General features: G+C 25.6%; 2 protein-coding genes across 2 annotated transcripts in view; both read left to right on the top strand.

The window, feature by feature from the left end:
- The first annotated feature begins 116 nt into the window (after window positions 1–116).
- On the top strand, window positions 117–5,987 carry LOC112597025 (translation initiation factor eIF-2B subunit gamma). The gene is made up of 8 exons (XM_025342935.1): window positions 117–699; window positions 2,219–2,373; window positions 2,474–2,642; window positions 3,039–3,234; window positions 3,309–3,603; window positions 3,664–3,890; window positions 4,522–4,625; window positions 5,870–5,987. The coding sequence occupies exons 1-8, from the start codon at window positions 540–542 to the stop codon at window positions 5,920–5,922; spliced, it is 1,359 nt and encodes a 452-aa protein (XP_025198720.1). The 5' UTR covers window positions 117–539; the 3' UTR covers window positions 5,923–5,987.
- Window positions 5,988–14,570: 8,583 nt separating this feature from the next.
- LOC112597076 overlaps window positions 14,571–19,955 on the top strand; it is a 52,147-nt gene continuing 46,762 nt past the window's right edge. Inside the window, 1 exon segment of the mRNA XM_025343000.1 lies at window positions 14,571–15,243. The gene's annotated coding sequence lies outside the window, so the exon portion shown is untranslated.

The raw sequence follows: 19,955 nt of genomic DNA, 5'->3' as shown, positions 1-19,955 counted from the left end.
CCGCCCGGTTATTTTATGCCTGCGCCGCACCGTAGCACATAAATTATGTTCTACGCTTACTGGACCGCTTGGAAAACCTGCATATCGCATTTCCACTTTCCAGTCCCATGGCCGCACTGGCCACTGTTGAGGTGACTGACTGATGGCTGGATCGTGGATCCGAACCGTTGTCCAGTATTCCAATCGTCAGCTGCAGCTGTCCTACTGACTGCTTCCTTTCGCTCATATCTCGCAGTAATAAATTATCCTGTGCGTCGTTGTCTTTGCGGCTGATAACGGTTATCTCAACGTGGATTGTACATTATCAAATTATCACACATTCTCGGTGATGAGCCGATGGTCAGACGACGTATTCCATTCGCCAGTTCGCCAGCGTTTTGCGAGTTTCGAATGTTTCGGTATTGACGACCGCGCTGCTTTTGTATTATCGTCTTCGTCGATTACCTAGTGTGAATTATTGAGTTGTGGCTTGTTCAATCCGCGACTAACCTCTGACCGCGTAGATCCTTCTCTTTAACGGTACCCGATCGTCATTCGCCATGCAAAATTGGTTAGAATTCCAAGCGGTTGTCATGGCCGCTGGTAAAGGATCCCGAATACCCGAGATGACTGCCACAAAACCAAAGTGTCTGTTACCGGTCGGCAATAAACCAATGATATACTATCCACTCAAGCTGCTCGAAAACGCCGGGTTCAGAGGTGAGTAGGTAGTATTGTAGGCTATTGGTAGGTACCCGATGTGTGAATAATATATACATTGACTGAACCTATTTATATATAAAAAAAAAACTGTTTTACAACTACATTAAATTATTACAAACTGTGGTCCTATATTCAATAAGACAATAAATTGGCTTTAACTTAATAACATTAGAAGTAATAACATAATAGTTATTTTATTTTATTAAAATCATTACCAATTGAGTTGTAGTAAATGATAAGTTGATATAGGCGTTGCAATAGCTACAATGTACCAAACTACACAAGTATATATTAGGATAATATTACGCTATGAGTATTGGGTAAGTGTTACAATTTATTAATTTTCTTTAAAAAAAGACATAATGGAATGGTTACATTGTGATGGGTCATATGAGATTTACTGGGTATATCTTGGGTGTATGCTATTATATATTAAGTTCCATTTATAAGGAATGCAAAGAAAAGGTTAATCCTAAAGAGCCATTGCAAATACCTAAGTGGGGTCTTGTAGAAGACAATAGAATCTAACTGTTATCTAGTATATAAAAGGCATTCTAAGAGTGACATGGACACATTATTTCTGTATGACGACTAGTAGAAAGTATTAATGCTAGAAGTATTTGTCTCAAGTTGTTATAGTACTCTGAGTGCTTAAAAGTGTTAAATACTAACCACACGTCATTAAACATTATGATAGTAAATTAACCTACGTTTTGATTTATATGATTCAACCTTTGTTAATGGTACTCCAAAACTGGATTATAACATAGGTATGTAATTTTTTATGCACCCTCATAAAGTTAAAACTATTCAATTACTAGTTAAATTTAAAGAAAATGCTAAAGCCTGACATAAGGTAAAATAAGGTTACATATAGGTACATACCTATTAGTCAATAATTTAAGTTAAATTAATAAAATCTTGTAATTACTCATACAGTTCCCTTTAGGCTTTAACTATTTTTTATAGTTTATTTTAAAGATGTTTAAGAATGATGTTTATGTTAATGACAATTCAGAAATGTCATAAATACCATTTAGTCTCAAATTTATATCATAAATAAATTGTTAATTATTTTTACAAGTATCTGAAAGTTATTTAATTATTGATTAGCGTTGTTCAACCAGTTTCTTAACATACATTCATAAATCTTTGTATGACCATATGAGAATAATTTTTATTTATTAGAAGTTATTATTATTATAAGTACACTCTAGATATATTTTCTCAAATATTATGTTGTCATGAATATGATTTAAGATGTGATTCAATCAATATAAATTACTTATCTGTTTAAGTTATTTAATAATAATAAATGTTTAACAACAACAAAAAGAAATTAAAGAAAATATCATTAATAATAATGTAGATATGTATATGTATTAGGTTCTCTATAATAATTTCAATTAAAAGTATCTAAAAATTACTGAATGAATAATTAAATGATTTATATAAATGTATGTTGCTTTTCCTGTAGTGTCTTACAATGTTTTGATATTATGTTTTTATGTTTTAGATACAAAAATAATAGTAGCAGATAATTATGCTAGTGATATACAAGAAGAAGTAGATCAACTTGGTTTTGAAATTAATTTAAGTTTTGTTCCAATTCCATCTGATGAAGATTGGGGTACAGCTGATTCTCTTCGACATATCTCCGATTATATCATAGTAATTTTTAATTAATATAAGTAAATTAGTATATACATGTACTATGTATTAATTAATAATTATTTGTCATATGATAATAAATATTTGTTTATTTTTTTAGACTGATGTCATTGTTATTAGTTGTGATTTAATAACTGACATTGATTTACACCAAGTTTTAAATATCTACAGAAATAATAACGCATCTTTAGTGTCTTTGTATTTTTCACCATCACAAGATGAGCAATGTGTTTTTACTGTACCCGGGCTTAAATCAAAGAATAAGTTTGGTAAAGTCATAATTTTTTATAAATTATCATTAATTTAATTTAATTTAATTTTTACTTTTCAAAATAATAAAATATTGATGTGCATATTAAAAGAATAAAGAAATTTTTTTTTCCAATTTCAAGAAACGTATATTCCTATAATCAAATACATTTAACTAAAATTTAAATTATTATAGTTAAGTATAAATAAACCTTTAGATTAATGTAATATCAATATATTTAAAAAAAACATTTTAATAAACATAGTTATGCAATTTTGATTTTCAAAAATCAAATGATTAAAAATTTAATAAATTAATTAAAAGAACATACAAGACACTCTTTTAATATTAATGTATTTTTATTATTTTTTAAATAACTATTCTGAATTTAAAATAAATATTTTAAATTTTATAGAAAAAGATATTATTGGTTATGATTCAAAAACATCTAGACTTTTATTAATGGCTTCAGCTTCAGATTATGAAGAAACTATGCCAATTAGTAGTTCATTACTAAAAAAATGTTCAAACTTGACTCTTTGCTCAAAATTATTAGATTCTCATATGTATATTATGAAACGTTGGCTAGTTAATTACCTTGTAAAAGATATGTAAGTTAAACTTTCATTTATTTTCCACTTATGTAGGTTTATTATTAATTACAATTGTTAATTATTTATTTTAGTAATATTTCAACTCTTAAAGGAGAGCTACTTCCATTTGTGGTAAAAAAACAATTATCAAAACATAGTAAAAATATTGAACCAAGTGAAAAGTGTATTGAAGATGAAGAAGATGAAAAACCTGATATATTTAACATATCAAAAGAATCTGATATTGAAACTAATATTCGTTCAATGTCTTGTTTTGGTAATATATCTAACTTTGAAGAGATAATTAAATGTTATGCTTGTGTGATTGATTCAAATATTGGAATACGTGCAAACACTTTGTATGATTATTGTAGAATCAACAAAATTGTAAGTAACTAATAAAAATAATTTTATTAATATGTTATTTAATTTTTAATTTATTTTTAGATTCACAAATTAAACATAAATTTAGGAGATGAAAAAGATAAAATTTCACCTGACGCTGAAATTTTATCAAATCAATTTGACAAGGAAACTTGTTTTGTTGGGCCTAATACTAAAATAATGGAGAAAACATCCATTAAAAGTAGCACTATTGGTTCAAGATGTACAATTAATTCAAAAACGAGAATAACTGATTGTATTTTAATGAATGGTGTTACTATTGAAGAGAGGTAACATATTTTTTTAATAATGTCAGATTGTTTGACAAGTCATTGGTAATAGATAGTTAAATAGTTTTTATGTACAGTAGAATCTAAATTCGCCATCAGTGTCATAACTAATCGTTGATCAAATATATAGTTTTAACTATTTATTTATTTATATTTCTTGTAAAATACAAGAAAATATGTTAACATTAAACATTTTACTGTTTACCTCAAAAATTTAAATACAATTTTTTTTTTATAATTCCTACACAAATTATATTTTTGTCATAATGACATTTTGTAATAACTGATATTATACATTATTATAATATTACATAATGACACTATACTTTGTCTCATTTAAGTCTGACTAAATTTTATCTTGTTTTGCGCAGATCAGACTTTTTGACAAATTTTTTTGTTGTTAGCTTTTGTTTCTGATAATTATTCAAATACAAGCTAAAAAGTACTTGTTAAAATTATATAAGTAATACTGAGATTGTAATATTTGGAGTACAGTAGCCATATCCAATGCCGCCTCTTATTCAAATATGCTTAAATGAGACAGAGTATTTATTACATTATATTAAACACAATTTATTACAATTGTAAAATTATATGCATTTTAAATAATAAAAAGTATTGGAATTTTCAGATGTGTACTTCACAACTGTATAGTATGTCATGATGCTGTAATTAGTGCTGGTTGTGAACTAAAAGACTGTTTGATAAGCGGTAATTTTAAGGTTCCACCTGGAGGTAATTTTATTTATTAGTTATATAATAGTTTATAAATGAATTAATTTATAATTGTACACTATCTATTCAACCATTCGTGCTAGAAAAACCCTTAAAAACTAATTAACCTCATAAGATTATACATTATGCACACTGAAATAAAAGTATTAAAAGGAAACTATCAGTAGCTGTCTAAGTAACTGCATGATTATAACAGGGGATGCATAATTACTAGTTTAATTTAATTTATCGTTGAAGAAGTTTAAACTTTGAATAAAGAGAAGTACATCTAGGTAGAAAAAGTTAGTGCTATTAGCAGACAACAAAGAAGTGTTCATTAAATGAACCCAAGAACTATAAAAAGCAGTATAAAGAATGGGATTACAAATAAATGTATAAAAGACATGATAGCTTATTGGGTGTTTTTTCCTGAGAAGGAATCTAGAAGTGGGTGTTTATAAATATATTAGATTACAGGATTTCAAGTACCAGGTAAATTTACAATTTAAGAATTATGAACTACAAGACAAATAAAAAACTAAAATATAGGAAAGCAACTGATGCTATTTCTGATTGAAGATAGACAAAAATTCTATATAAACATTTTAAGGTACAAAGTATAACCTGTATAAAACTCTTTATTTGATACATGGTTATATATAGATATAAACTTGGATGCTCCTTAATGTAAAGTACAATAACCTTTTAAGTTTTAATTTATGAAAACAACTATTGAAGTCAATTTTTGACCCTTCTATCGATGTAAATTTAAAAAAATGGAGGACCAAAAATATTGGAAAAGTTAAGGAGTTTTTCAGTAACCCAATATAGTAAATTACATAAAAAAAAGTTGTTCTTTGTGGCTAACTACTCTTGCAAAACAAAGGCTTACTTAATAATTGATATGAGATAGTATACCAGAAAGACAAAAAAGACCTATAGGATGTCTGAGGTTAAGGTGAAAGATCAGGTTCAAAATATCTGAAACAAATTGTTTTGGACATGAAAAACATTTAAATGATAATAATCATAATAGCTAATTACTATGATATCATAATTATTTATCATTTAATATTTATACTTATTTTTAAATGTTATAATTTATTAAAATAAAATATTTTTGCCTGTATGTGCTTTAATATTCAATTATCATATTAAAATGTTGTGTACTATGATTAAACTCTCATAAAGTAAACTATTAAACCAAAAACAAATCATTTAGTTTTAAAAATGATTTATTATTTATTGTTATTTTTGTGTTTTAGGAAAACATTATAATGAAGTACTCACTGCTATGGAGAGACTGATGGAAATTTAAAAATATATGGAACAAATTCTCTTAATGTTTATTTCATGATATTGTTGTTTGATATACATATTTTCCTGCACAATATAAAAATGTTTTATAAATATTATACTTATTTATTACTATCTACTATTTAGAATTTGTAATAAAAATAAAAGTGTTATGTATAAATATAAAATAGTCATCATATTACCATATTATTTATACTACATTATTCTTAACTTAAATAAAATTGTATTTGACAATGTTATAGAATTCTGTTATATCAAAGTTTACAAAAATGTATTGAATTTATTTTACTCACAATAATTCATATTTATTTTTTTAGATAATTTTAATGCGATTATAAAAAATGTAATGTTTTACAATAGCTATATGCTCAATCTAATTATTTTAAATAATAAGTAATTGAAAATTTTTATTTTGACCCTCATTCCCCAATAATACCAACTAACTAGATCCAATTTTCTTTCTGAAATTACTATTAAAATTGAAGACCAATGCATTATTATTTATTTATACTATAATAATTTAATAACTATAAAATGAGTAAACGAAAAAATAAAAATGTAAATAACATCATTCTAATTATCAAGTTATTCATTGTTCCAATCTCAAAATTCAAAATCAAGGTATGCCCATTAAAATATTTTAAAAATTTTACTTAAAACTAATTAGTGATTGTTATATGCTTAAATACTTTATACTTTATAGAACATAGGTCATAAGTATATTTAATATATTACCATATGCCATATGGTATATACGACATGTTTATCATTATCGTACCTACGTGAAATGTGAAAAATATAAAGAACATAAATGATAAATACAAGTACCGCTTATTTGGGATGTTATGTTATAAATTTAAGAATTTTTCGACATAGAATATTTTATATTGATATAAATAAAAGAAAAAAAAATCGAAAATTTCACATAACTTTAAATAGTTTAAAAAGTAACAAAATATTTTTAAAATAATCATCTGTAAAAAATGATAGCATAACATTTGCCAAAAATGTCAAATATCTACGATAATTTATTTTTGAATTACCTCAAAAAACAAGAAATTGTTATAAACGGCGTCTGAATATCTTATGATAAAAATTTGAACTTCAAATAATTATTAAAAATAATTAAATTTTCCAATAAAAATATTTTAAAAAGATTGCAAAACGTATAAACAACTTTGTATTCAATTTTAAAATTTTAGGTATAAACAGAATTTTTTTTATGATTTACTAAGTACAAACTAATTGTATATTTTCAAGATTTTGCCTAATTTTATCAAAATTCTAACTTCAAAAATTTATAAAAAAATATTATGACTATAAATTTTTGAAATTATTTATTGGGAAATTAACAAATTATTAGGAACTTAATAATATGTTTTCAAGCATTTTTATCGGGTTTTATTAAAAAAAAAAAACACAAAAATTTTCAAATTTCCATATAGATATATAATTTTAAATTCCTTAACGCTGTCCTGAATTACTTACTTATCTATACGTCTGAAATTCGATTTTTATAAAAATTAAAGTAGGTAGATACATTGAAATTTTCAGAGAATTATTTTGCTTCGAAATATGAAATTCACAATATTTGCTATTATTTAACTTAAAATATAATAAGGATAAAAATATAATTTTTATTTTTAATTGTTGTTTTGCAATAATTACCTACTTAAAATAATAACAACCAATTTTCAAAAACATAAATACTTTTCGAGAAAATGTATGTTTGTCTTTGAAATAATCGACTAGTTTATTGTTTAAATTCATAGAGAAATATTACATATAGACAGTTATGTGTAAATAAAAAATGTACTATAGGTACTAGGTAATCTATAAAAGAAAAACATAAATAAATATTAATGGATTATCATCTGGTGAAACAACACAAAGACAATTAATTTAAGGAATAATGATACATAAAGGTATTATATTGTTTTATTCAAAAGTTATATGGATAATAAGGAATGTGCATTTAATTAAAGAATTCAAGATGGATAAAGGACGTTCTGTCTTAAAAAACATTTATAATGATCCAATTGCTGACTGCTGTAGCATACGCATATACATATACATAATATTGACATTATGCATAAAAGATTTAATGGTCCAAACTACAAAGGATTTCAAAACAATATGGTGATAATGTAGGCCTACCGCCTATGGTAGTTACTATTTAGTATTTAATGTATAGTATTGTACACTGGACTTTGATTTTAAATTAAATATAATTGTTAAATGTTAATTAACAAACAAATAAAAAATTATAAAATTATTTATCAGTTTAAAACCCGAGAAGTTTGATAAGTCTGAGTTTTATAGGTACTGACGGGCATACACGTGTGTACGACGTACTCGGAACATGGTGCACCACAACCGTGATGACGTAAATTACATATTATATGCTCATAACTCATAAGTCATAACTCATTTGTTTATACAATATACCTATGTTAAATGTACTAAACGAAATTTTACTTCATCTTATAACCGGATGATACCTGAATACCTTACTTTATTTTCTCCTAGCACACCTTTTACTAATTTTATCTATGCCGTAATAAAGGAAATAAGTTAGCTGCTTATTGCTCTGTACCTCTGTTAGGCCAATAATGTAATGATATAATTAAATATAATGAATAACTTAATAAAATACGTTAATGGGGAGTCAAGAATAAAGCATTCGCAATGCTGATACGGTTTGTTGCTATACCTGGTAACTTTTATGGTCTGAATAAAGATCTCCGATTTAAAATTTGCATGATAATAGCGTTCATGTCCTAGCTGTATAATTAATGAGCTCTCTATATCTCTTAATGATCACAACTGTATAATATAGGCAACCGACCTACGTTTGTACAAGCGGTATCCGAATCCTTTATTGAAATAACTTTTGTTTTTAAGGTGCTGAGGAGTGAGGTATCAAATTGACAAATGCTATAGACGAGGATTATATTTTCTACGAAATGCTTCATCCATAACATAAATCATTAAATAATAGGTGTAATGTAATAAATGTATTAATTAAGTAGGTACACAGAACATCTAAGTATTTAATTTTGATAATTAGAGCGTTATAGATACAAGGCACAAATTGTTAAAATTATATATCTATGTTATACATTTTTATCCACTATTAACAAAAATCATTTGCTTTTTAATTAAATATGTATCTAAATATTAATAGTAATTTAAAATTTTACCTTATAATTGTGTTATAAACTTATAAATTATTAAAAAAGTAGAATTTATAACAAAATTAAGAATAATATTATAAGGTTTTAGAAAACAACTTAACATCAACACACAATTGCTTATTAATTATTAGAATAATTTGATTTTTTCACATTTTTAAAACACAATATTATAATAATTTATATTTATAGTATTAAATTTAAAATAAATATAAGTATGGTACCTATATCTATTGTCTATATAATAATAAATAAATATACTAAATGTATGTAGTAATTATAGTATATACTATATACTAATGTAAGTACTTACTAGCTCGAGTGAATCTTATTCTTTTATAATGCCTTCATTCACATTTTAATTTTTGTTATTTCTGAACGCTATTCTTCAGGGCCAAACTTTAGGAAGTCTATAAGGAGCCTCAAGTCCCGACCCACTACAAAATGAGGACTTTCACATAAAATGATTTTATTTTTTTACATTCAATCATCTAATTACAGAACATAATTTTAATATAAATTGGAATGACAACTTTTCGATCATCGGTATTTTCATAAATTAATAAATACCAAGTGAAATGACTGCATAAAACTCATAAAAGTAAACACAAATAAAAATTTATAATTAATAGTAAGGAATTTATAGAATAGGTGCTGATAAACCCTACCGATAAGGTCAGTAATTTAGTTTGATATTAACAAAACAAGTATAAATATTTAATAAAAACTTATAATTTGTAATTTGTTTAGTATTTTAAGTGTTAGGTACCTAAGTAATTTTTAATAAATACCACATAAAACTTAAGTACAGTCATAAAAACATTTGTTTCCATGCGTGGAACTCGTTACTTTTAATACTTTTTAAGTACCTCATTTATCATTTTAAAGAAATTATAATGAAAACGGCGTAACTTTATTAATTATTAAGTTTATCTCAGACAAAAATATATACACATGCATACTTAGAGCACGTTTGTATAAACTTAACGATACTTACTCCGCTACTTACTCGCGAGCGAAGCGGATAACCCAGATATTTTTCGTCGAAAACGGTTAATAACTCACGTAGACAATTTTTTCCACGTCCGTCGCTCTATCTGATATTAAATTATTTTAGATTAAAATATCAATAAACTATATTTTTTTGAAAGATTATCGTTTAAATCTTATATGTTATTTTAATTAATGTTTTTCAGCTTGAAAATATACTATTGCATAGAACATTAGAATTATATAGAATATGTCATTATTTACCTATATTTCACATAATATAATAAATAGTAAATGTTTGATTAGTGATTAATAATTATAATGTAGTTTTTACTACATTTAGTAAAATAATATTAAAAACTTTATCATTATATTTGTAGGTTATAAGAAAATTAATAGATACAATGTAAATTGTAAACCATAATGAAAATTATTTCTATTATGTAAAAAGATATTTTTTTTTAATATGTGAAAATATACTTATTTACTTTTTAAATATCCTATTATGATTTTATTATAAGTATACCTACTTAAAATTAAATATTCTGTTTTATAATCATTATATAATTTAAATTTTGGAGTTATTTACTTATCAAATAAACTAATAATAATATAGAAAATTAATTTAAAGGTTAAAAGTATTTATGAACAGAAAAATTTTCACCTATAACAAGTAACAACGTAATAACATTCAAACATTAAAGTTGGTCATGTTACGAAGCTACAAACCTATACAAACCTATAGTATCCTTTTCGAACTTTGGAAACAGCATTGGAAAAAAATCAGCGTTAAAACCATCCCTCTAAACTTTGACCCAAACATAAGACCTCAAGGTTTTGAATTGTTTCGACAAATCTGGGCAACGCTAGCCAGGATTTGAATTAACCTGGAAAAATGAAATTACTTACTGTACAAATATAAGGATTCTTAGAGACAATTACCTGCCACTGTGGAGCCGAACAAACAGTAAAACATATAGATTTCGATTTTAGAGTGCACTCAAACCAAATTCGAATAAATTCAAGCGTTCAAAAATGCAGTTTTAAAGTAATAAATTGGATGTGTTAGCTGACGTATCTACGTCTGTAGACAAATTTTCACTGACAATATCAATCTAACATAACCTTAGCTTTTCCCCTTTTCCTTTTCTGCTTCTATCTATTGTTGTTATTACATATTAATATATTATTATTTATTTTCAATTTTATTATCTATTTTTTGTCATTAATTCTATTCAAATTTATTTATTTGTAATTTGTATGTATAGTAAATATTTATGCTTATATATATTTTATTATTTTGTTATCATATCAAAGCCATATACAATAAAAAAAGAAAAAGTGAATAATAAGAATTATTTGTTTACATGGGATGCTAGGTGTAGAGATTACAGTAACTAAATACTCTTTTCATCCATTTTATGTCACTCTATAAGTCCTGAGTAAGATGCACTTATATGCTACATTGCCACCTACTTACATCATATTTTCAAGAAATAAACACGTGCAATGTGTCATGTGTGATTTAGGAGTGTAACTGTATGTAAGACAAGTTTTTAAAATTTAAGTAAACCCTTAATAAAATGCGATTTTAGTTTACCTGTATAGATAAATTATAAAATACCTTAAGATGAGTAATATAATACAATGTATATCTATTATTATTAGTTTACTAGGTACCGTTGCTTTATATCAGAGACGGTCAAACTTTTTTCGGCCGCGATCTACTAAAAATATACTTCACCTTTGAGGATCGACTTCGGTAAAAAAGTTTTTATTATTATTAAGTTACTATATCACCATAATTAATTTTCGTGAGCGTAGCTTAAAAATAAATTCTAGCACGATCGACTTTAAAATCGTTTGCGATCGACTGTTTGGCCGCCCCTGCTTTATATTATTTGATCCAGAATTGTAATTTATATTTGCTCTATTAATTTAAGTATGGGTACTGTGTTATAAAATAAATAACTATAATAATACATTGATATCTACTGTAAATCTAATAGATTAATAACTATTATTTATATATTACTAAAAAAATAAATGTTTCAATTATCGTATGTAATCATAGTCGATGGTCATCAACAAATGTTAACGTAAGTAGATCATTTTAAAAATAAAAAAATATCCATTAAGTGCATTAAACTCATTACAGGCACAGTACATTACTATAATATGACATGCGAACGCAAAAATAGCATTAAAACCAGAATGGAAGTCTGGAATATAAAAATAATACAACTAATAACTATTATTAGTTATATAATATAATGTTTACTTTAATATATTACCAAAAATGTATACCTGACAATAGTTGGAAATTTATTAGGTACATAACATGGTACTAAATTGTATTCTACATTTTGCCCTTAACGTTGTATTGTACCATGTGTCCATGTGTTTGTAACAAATATGTACTTACATAAAAGTAATTTATATAAACGTTATTGTGTTCATATTGCTTAATTTTGTGTGGACGAAATATCAATTATCATGTCATATATTTGATATATATTGAATTGTTTTTTCTGTACGTTTAACATTTAGGTAATTGGTAATCACAAATAATATAAAGTAACCGATTTTGTACATCATGATAATTACAATTGTTAACAAATAAAACATAAAAATAAATATATATATATTATGTAATATAGGTATTGGCATATTGGTATAATACTGCAGCAGTGCAGCTTGTCTGCAGAAAGTACAAAGTAGTTCACGAAAATCGAAATATAAATATAATATATAATATGTATTTATTTTACACTCTTAAAAATAATTAGTATTATAATATAAAGGTAGTTTTTTTTTTAAAAGATCATTGATCATAAAAAAATTTAAAATAAATATATATATATATATATATATATATATATCAATATCCGTAATATGTTATTATGTCAAAACTTCTAACTACATTTAAAGATGTTTCCTAAATAGGTATTGTATAATATGATTAAATAATAATAATTAGAAAAAGATTTATAGATCATTGTCCAATGTCCATCCTTCATATTGGCTTCCTATTTGTATTTCTGTGATATGGGTATATTATAAAAATGATACAGCGAACATAGCTATATTGTGTTTATTGATTACCCTGATTAGTGATTACTCAGAAATTCAATTGACTAAGTAGGTACTTTATTATTTCATAAGACGGCGATTCGCATAAACGACGTGCCATTTCTTTGACACAAAATTATGTTGCATAGTTCGTTTCTACCAAACAAATTAACTTATAAACTGTAAATTCAACATCAAAATTTCCAAATATATAAATTTTACTTTATGGTACCAATTTAAATGTTCATTATTTCATTAATTATAGTATCATATGAATCACTGTTGGTAATTAGAGCGAATATACGAATAAACCATAACATAATATGCTGCATAAAATACAGGTAATAAACCTCGATATAAACATATATAGCACTGCAGTATTTAATATATTTATTAAGTTAATAATATTTTTATTATTCATATTAAAATTAATCAACGTAATAGATTTTATTCAAAAATATTGTAAAATAGTTAACAACCTATTTCATAACGGTTATTATTTATAAATTTGATGTAAACAAAATTAGGAAACTTGCTTTGTTATTGGGGTCTTAAATACCTACTTATTTATCTTCTCGTTGAATAGGTCACTGTAATGGATGTGTTTAAGTCAATAATAAATTATTGCAGTATACCAAAAAAGAAAAAAATAATTACGAGCGAAAACTATCTATATTTTTAAAGTTACTTTATTAAATATTTATATAAAATATTGATATTAATTTGTTTTGCTATTACCATAGGTAATACAATAAAGTTGAACTGATTTTTGCAAAATAACTAATTGTGTAGGTACTTAGTACTTACCTACATTACTGTCTATTTTTTGCCTCTTACCAACTTGTAAGTATTAATATCTTCGTACCATGACAGAATGGTGTGAATAAGTCAATAAAATTGAAACTTAACAGAAAAAAAAAAAATTAAAAATTATAAAATTTATCACATTCAGGTATCAAAAAATTATAATTATTACAGTTTCATTGACAAGTGACAACAATAATTTAAACCCATATTTGGTGAAAAATTATGTAGTATGGAAATTAGATTACACCGTTCCCCTATTCCATTAAAATCAATAGTTGAGATTCGCAAATAAAAAAATAAAATAGAGGAGCTCCGTTCTCCTGCGTAGTGCGAACCCCTTCAATTTGAGCTTTGGAATCTTTGGATATTTGTCATTTTTTCTTCTAAATTCACACATTAGAAATTACAAAGTAAATAATATTATTTTTATCGACTTATCGTATTCGCCGCCGCGAGGTTGCAGCGCTGCCAACTATGCGCGTCCGTCGGTCCGAGACATTTAGTTCGGTTGTGACGTGTTGACACTGGAACTGCACGGTCCCCACCACTCGCTAGACAGTCACTGCCACAGTCTATTCCTCAGCAGTGTAGTGTCTGTGAACGTTGCGTGCGTGTGCGCGGTCCGTGTGTAGTGTTCATTAATCACAAACGATATTGTTATCAGAACGATATGGTAGTGCAAAGTTCGACTGTTTCGTCGAGGTTATCGTGAAATAAAAATTGAAAGATAAAACCGATGTGAATTACTAAGAGTGTGGTCCTTTCCTTAAGTCATATTATTACATCGTAATCGTCCGAAAACGATCGCGACCGTCTGTGTCGAGTGTTGTTGGTGTGTTTGCCGATTGGTGAAAATGGTAAATTAATATAAATTCGCGAGTTCAGTGCCCGTGATATAGTGTCGAAATCCTCCGTCGTCGGTAGTTGCTCAATTTCTTTTTGTTATTATCGTTATGTTTGATTATTATTGTTGTTATTATTATTATTGTGACGAGGTGAAACGATACGTGTTAGGCGTCTGCAAATTTTGATCGTACCACCGGTGGTAATATATTACATTTAATTTGTGCGTATGAATGAATTGCAATACATTTCCCGGAAACAAATATGACAACTCGCTGTCTACTAGCTTTAGGAGTTGTGCAACTTAAGTGGAAGTCGCAAAGGTGGCAATCATAAATAAAGTGTATCTGTCAGTTTTCGCAAATGACACCGCAAACGCATCGGACAGCACCGACAACGCGACTGGTGCGAATAAGGTAAAAATAATTCTTTTGAATCCGTTATCATATTTTCATTTACCCGGGCTAAGCTTTACTCTTGTCAAGTCATCGAATTGTTAATTTATTTTTGGAATGTTTTTCTTTTCTGTGGGTTTTTCTGCAGAACATGAAATTTTGTAGGGTGAAATACAGACGATGATAAGGAATTTTAATACTGAATATCGAATGGTACTTGTAATAGTTGTTCAGAATCTGTGCTGACAGTAATAGGTGTTATAAACACGAGTAGGTTATTTACTCGTTATAAGCAATTTTTGTAGGCTTAGGGCTTAGTGTAGGCACGATGGCCGCTTGATCGGAGATCGATTATAAATGAGTTTCCCAAATTGTTTAATAAATAATTATTTTATTTTCCACCACTGTTTTATAAAAGCTTTGTGTATGTGTGTGCGTATTGTGTACCTATCTATCATTGTTATTATTTGTATTGTTGCATTATCATTTATCGTACATTTCATACCTACCATACCTCCACCGTCGTTTAATATTGGGCGTAATTTTTAATAATAATAATATTAGAAAAAATATTCGTAGCTATTGCTGATAACTAGGCCAAGGATATATATATTTAAGTAATAATTGATAATACTCAGTATTTGGATATACAATACGTAGGAACAGTGTATTATTTTTCAGAAAAACGTGAATTTTACAGATTTTTATGTTTTGATATCGTTTATATAAGATATTATTGTGTAGGAACTAATAATTGCGCTATTCAATTAACAGCACTTATTACGTGATTTATGGATTTTTACTTTTTATCGCTAGTTTTTGTAGCTAGGACAACCAAGAAAACAAGACTATGATTTATATTATTTATATCTTTATGATGAGCAGTGCGTATAGAAATAGGTTTTAATAAAATAAATATATTATTAAATAATAAATTATGTAAATCACATGCAGATGTCATATTATTATTATTTTCTGATGTAAAACACTTACCCATCTGTATTTAATGCGTTGGGTAAAATTCATAAAAGATAACCCTTTGACGCCCTCATTAGGCTTATTCATTTGGAGATTGCAGTTATACCTATTATTCTATACTATGGATGTTAGGAAACTAACATTTACTTATATTATGTTTGAGTTTTTCTGTTAAAGATATAATAATATATTTTTTTTCATAGGGGTATTTATGATTATTGTAGTCAAAGAAATACGGGTTACCCTATTGTTACCATACCAAACCCTTTGCATTTATGAAATCTTTGTAATGATAATTTACATATTTATTACACATTTATATTGTTATACCTACTTTATATGTGTATATTTAAATTATATTAGATTTTTTGTATGTAAAAAGGAATTCAAAGTACGTATTTGATATTTAAGACGTAAGATAGAATTATTCAATGTTTGATTGAAATCAACCTTCACTTTTTGTTTCATTAAAAAAATAACAGTTAATAACATTAATAATCAATATTTAAATAAAGTAGGTAAATTAATATTATTAGGTATTACTGTTTATATTTAATATTTAATTTAAAATAACGTGACACTATTTTAAATGAAATTAATATAAAATAACGATTAAAATTATATGAGTAAATATTTTACATAAATTTTATAAAAAATGATAGGTTAAGAATTAGGTTAGTGAATTGAAAATATATAAATATCTAAATAATACTGCCTATTAAATGTGTTTTTCGACAATTTTGGAGTTTTATAAATATATCAACATTTTTAGATTTTTTTTAAAATATATCGACATTCTAGGAGTTTTTGTTAGTGGTAACATAAAATTAAGTTATTTTTCACTTATTTGTGTTTTTTTTTTTTTTTATATATAATATTATAAAGAGAATATTTATAATTATAATCATTGAACAATTATTTGTAAATATCACTTATACTTAAGTAATAGTAAAAGGTAAGGTAATAACATTTGAATAGATTGTGTTAATTAATTAAGCAAAGAAAATACAAATTAAATGATTATTTTTTGTGAGAAAAACCCTGAAAAATCTTTAGGTACTATAACAAAAATAATTTATTATAAATCTTTTTTATATTTTTTCATTTTTCATATTTTGACCTTGGTGTTTAATTACAAAAATTTTTATTTATGCAAAAACCTATTTTTTATAACAAACACACTAGTGTTGATTATGAAAAAAAAAAATAAATATATTTGTCTCATATTTCACATTTTATAAATTGTATTGTCAATTCTTATTACTGATGTATGTATTTGTATAAGTTCGCCCTTCAAAGTTCCAATTGATTGTCAATACTCGTTAAAAGTTATTAATAAAATACTATAGCTAAATTGGTTTTATCATAGTGATAACTAATAAGTAGGTATATATTATGATTACATGGGTAATACATAATGATATTTCATAAGTGATAACTACGTGTATGGTGTATCCTATTTAAATTACAATTCGACCAATAATTACTGGTGTTAAAATAGATATTATAATATATTTATATCAAAAACGAATTTTACTCCTAATTATTTATATGAAATGTATATGGTAATATACTAATATTATTAATATCATTATTATTTGTGTGTTTGTATCGTGGCATAAATTTAATGCTTTCAATAAAACAAGTAAGTTTTGGTTATTGGATTTTTAGTTGTGGTCTGTTCATATCATAGAAAATAAACACAATTTTAACGGTATCATAACCGTATTTTAATATGGTCACGTTTTGTTTAGTTTTTTCTCGTTCGTTTCAATCTTGATGCCTTGTAAAAATTCAATTGTTATTACTTTTCAAAACCAATAAAAACACATTGTTTCAAAAATAAATTAGTCAGTTCATCTAGCCATGTATATAATATATTTTGATGTAAAATGTACTAAAACAATAAATTACAACGGTTTATTCCGATTTCCTCATGTGTATTGTGTCTATAATTTTATATAAAACTTTAAAACCACACTAACTGGACATTGAGTCCGAAATATCAGCAATGTGATGTATATTATATTTACATTTACATGATTGTTCTATTGATCGATAGAAACATTTTTTTTTTTTTCATTATAATTTATTTGTTTACCTATAAACATCTATCACATCTATATGTATTATGTTATCTAACTTGTTCTGAGTATTAAATAGGTACCTAGTGTCTATGTCATATTATTTAAATATAATTTCAGAGTTGAAAATTCTATTTTTTTAGGTGGTCAAAAGTAATATAATATACCTACACTTAAAAAGTTGACTTCTCTACTACGAGCCTATGAAGGTTATGCTTATAATAATGTAATCGGTTTCCGGTCGCACTTGTACGTGACTCATCAAATCGTGATTACAATTGTATTTAAATGAATACGGCCGCCTCATGCGATTATTATTACCATACGGGTTGTTTAACTAGAACTGCCGCCTAGTCCAGCACCGACTATGTAATGCTCTATAAGTTTTTATTCCACCATGTTGGTTCTCGTTAATACATTGTATATTTATACTGCATTCAATATAATAGTTAATAGCGAGGCTAATAGGTAGGAATACTTTTTATAATCTATGATTTAATGACAGAATTTTTGCAATGATCAGTTTAAGTACTTATTACCATAATGTGGATGGAGTGAAAAAAAAAATTAAAAATATGTATTTTGTGAATAGATAGGCACAATAGACAAATAATATTATTTCAATTGAAAAAAATATCATAAATATTATTAATTTTATAATTGTGTATGGTTATATAACAGAATATCATTTAATATTATTAGATATGTGTAAAATATCATACAATACTATACCTTTGTATAACGTGTTTGTATTAATTTATAATGCTTACTTAAATTATTTTATTTTATATTAAATAATTTATGTTTATGTTGAACATGCATAAAAAATATTATTTCATTTTAATGTAAAAATACAAGTATATTATAACCATTAGTCTTAGTCTGATTCACTTCAAGAGCATATGCTGGAATATTAAAACGGAAGTCATGAAAGTTTTATGATTTCCAGTCGACAGAATCCACATACTCTTGTCTTAAGTGTTTACCTGATTGTTAATATTCTTCTTTGAAATGTCGACGAAAAGCAGAAGCGTTTCATGTCAATATCAATTTTCTATACCGTATAGACTATGCCATAGAGTAATTATTTACAGAATTAACCATTGAAAATTGTTTTATGATTAAAATCTTATAAGTTATTTTCGTAACATCTGGAATTCGTTACTCAAAAGGGTCGCTATATCCTTTTATTTATACATTATGTTGTAATACAATTTTTAAGCCTAAATGTATAAATATTTATATCCATATTTATCTTAATGTATAGAATTTATTAGTTAAATAATTATATTGATTAGGTAAATATCAGCTATGATGTATTTATCTGAATAATAATTTTGGTCAGATATATTATGAACAATAAATAGAAAATTTTTTTGCTATATTACGTTCTATATAATATAATTTAACATATATATTATATATATTTGTCTTTGTTTAACAAGTTGATGCCAAATCGTTCTAGACTTAAAAAAAGGTTAACCTTGGCCTTTGTTGTCGTACTACCAAAGTCTTACTTTCATTGGACTGTGTCTAATTCTATTTTCTAATAGTTATTAATAAAACAACATAAGTGGTAAGTTTATTAATCTTTAAGGCCGTTTATTATTAATAGTTTCAACGATTGGAAATTGTTAATATTTTTATACTTACGTCTTACATATTTTTTAA

Source organism: Melanaphis sacchari, unplaced genomic scaffold (genome assembly GCF_002803265.2).
Source record: "Melanaphis sacchari strain LSU unplaced genomic scaffold, SCAv2.0 Contig36_pilon_pilon, whole genome shotgun sequence".
Classification (NCBI taxonomy): Eukaryota; Metazoa; Arthropoda; class Insecta; order Hemiptera; family Aphididae; genus Melanaphis; species Melanaphis sacchari.
This window is presented reverse-complemented; position numbering and strand designations above follow the sequence as displayed.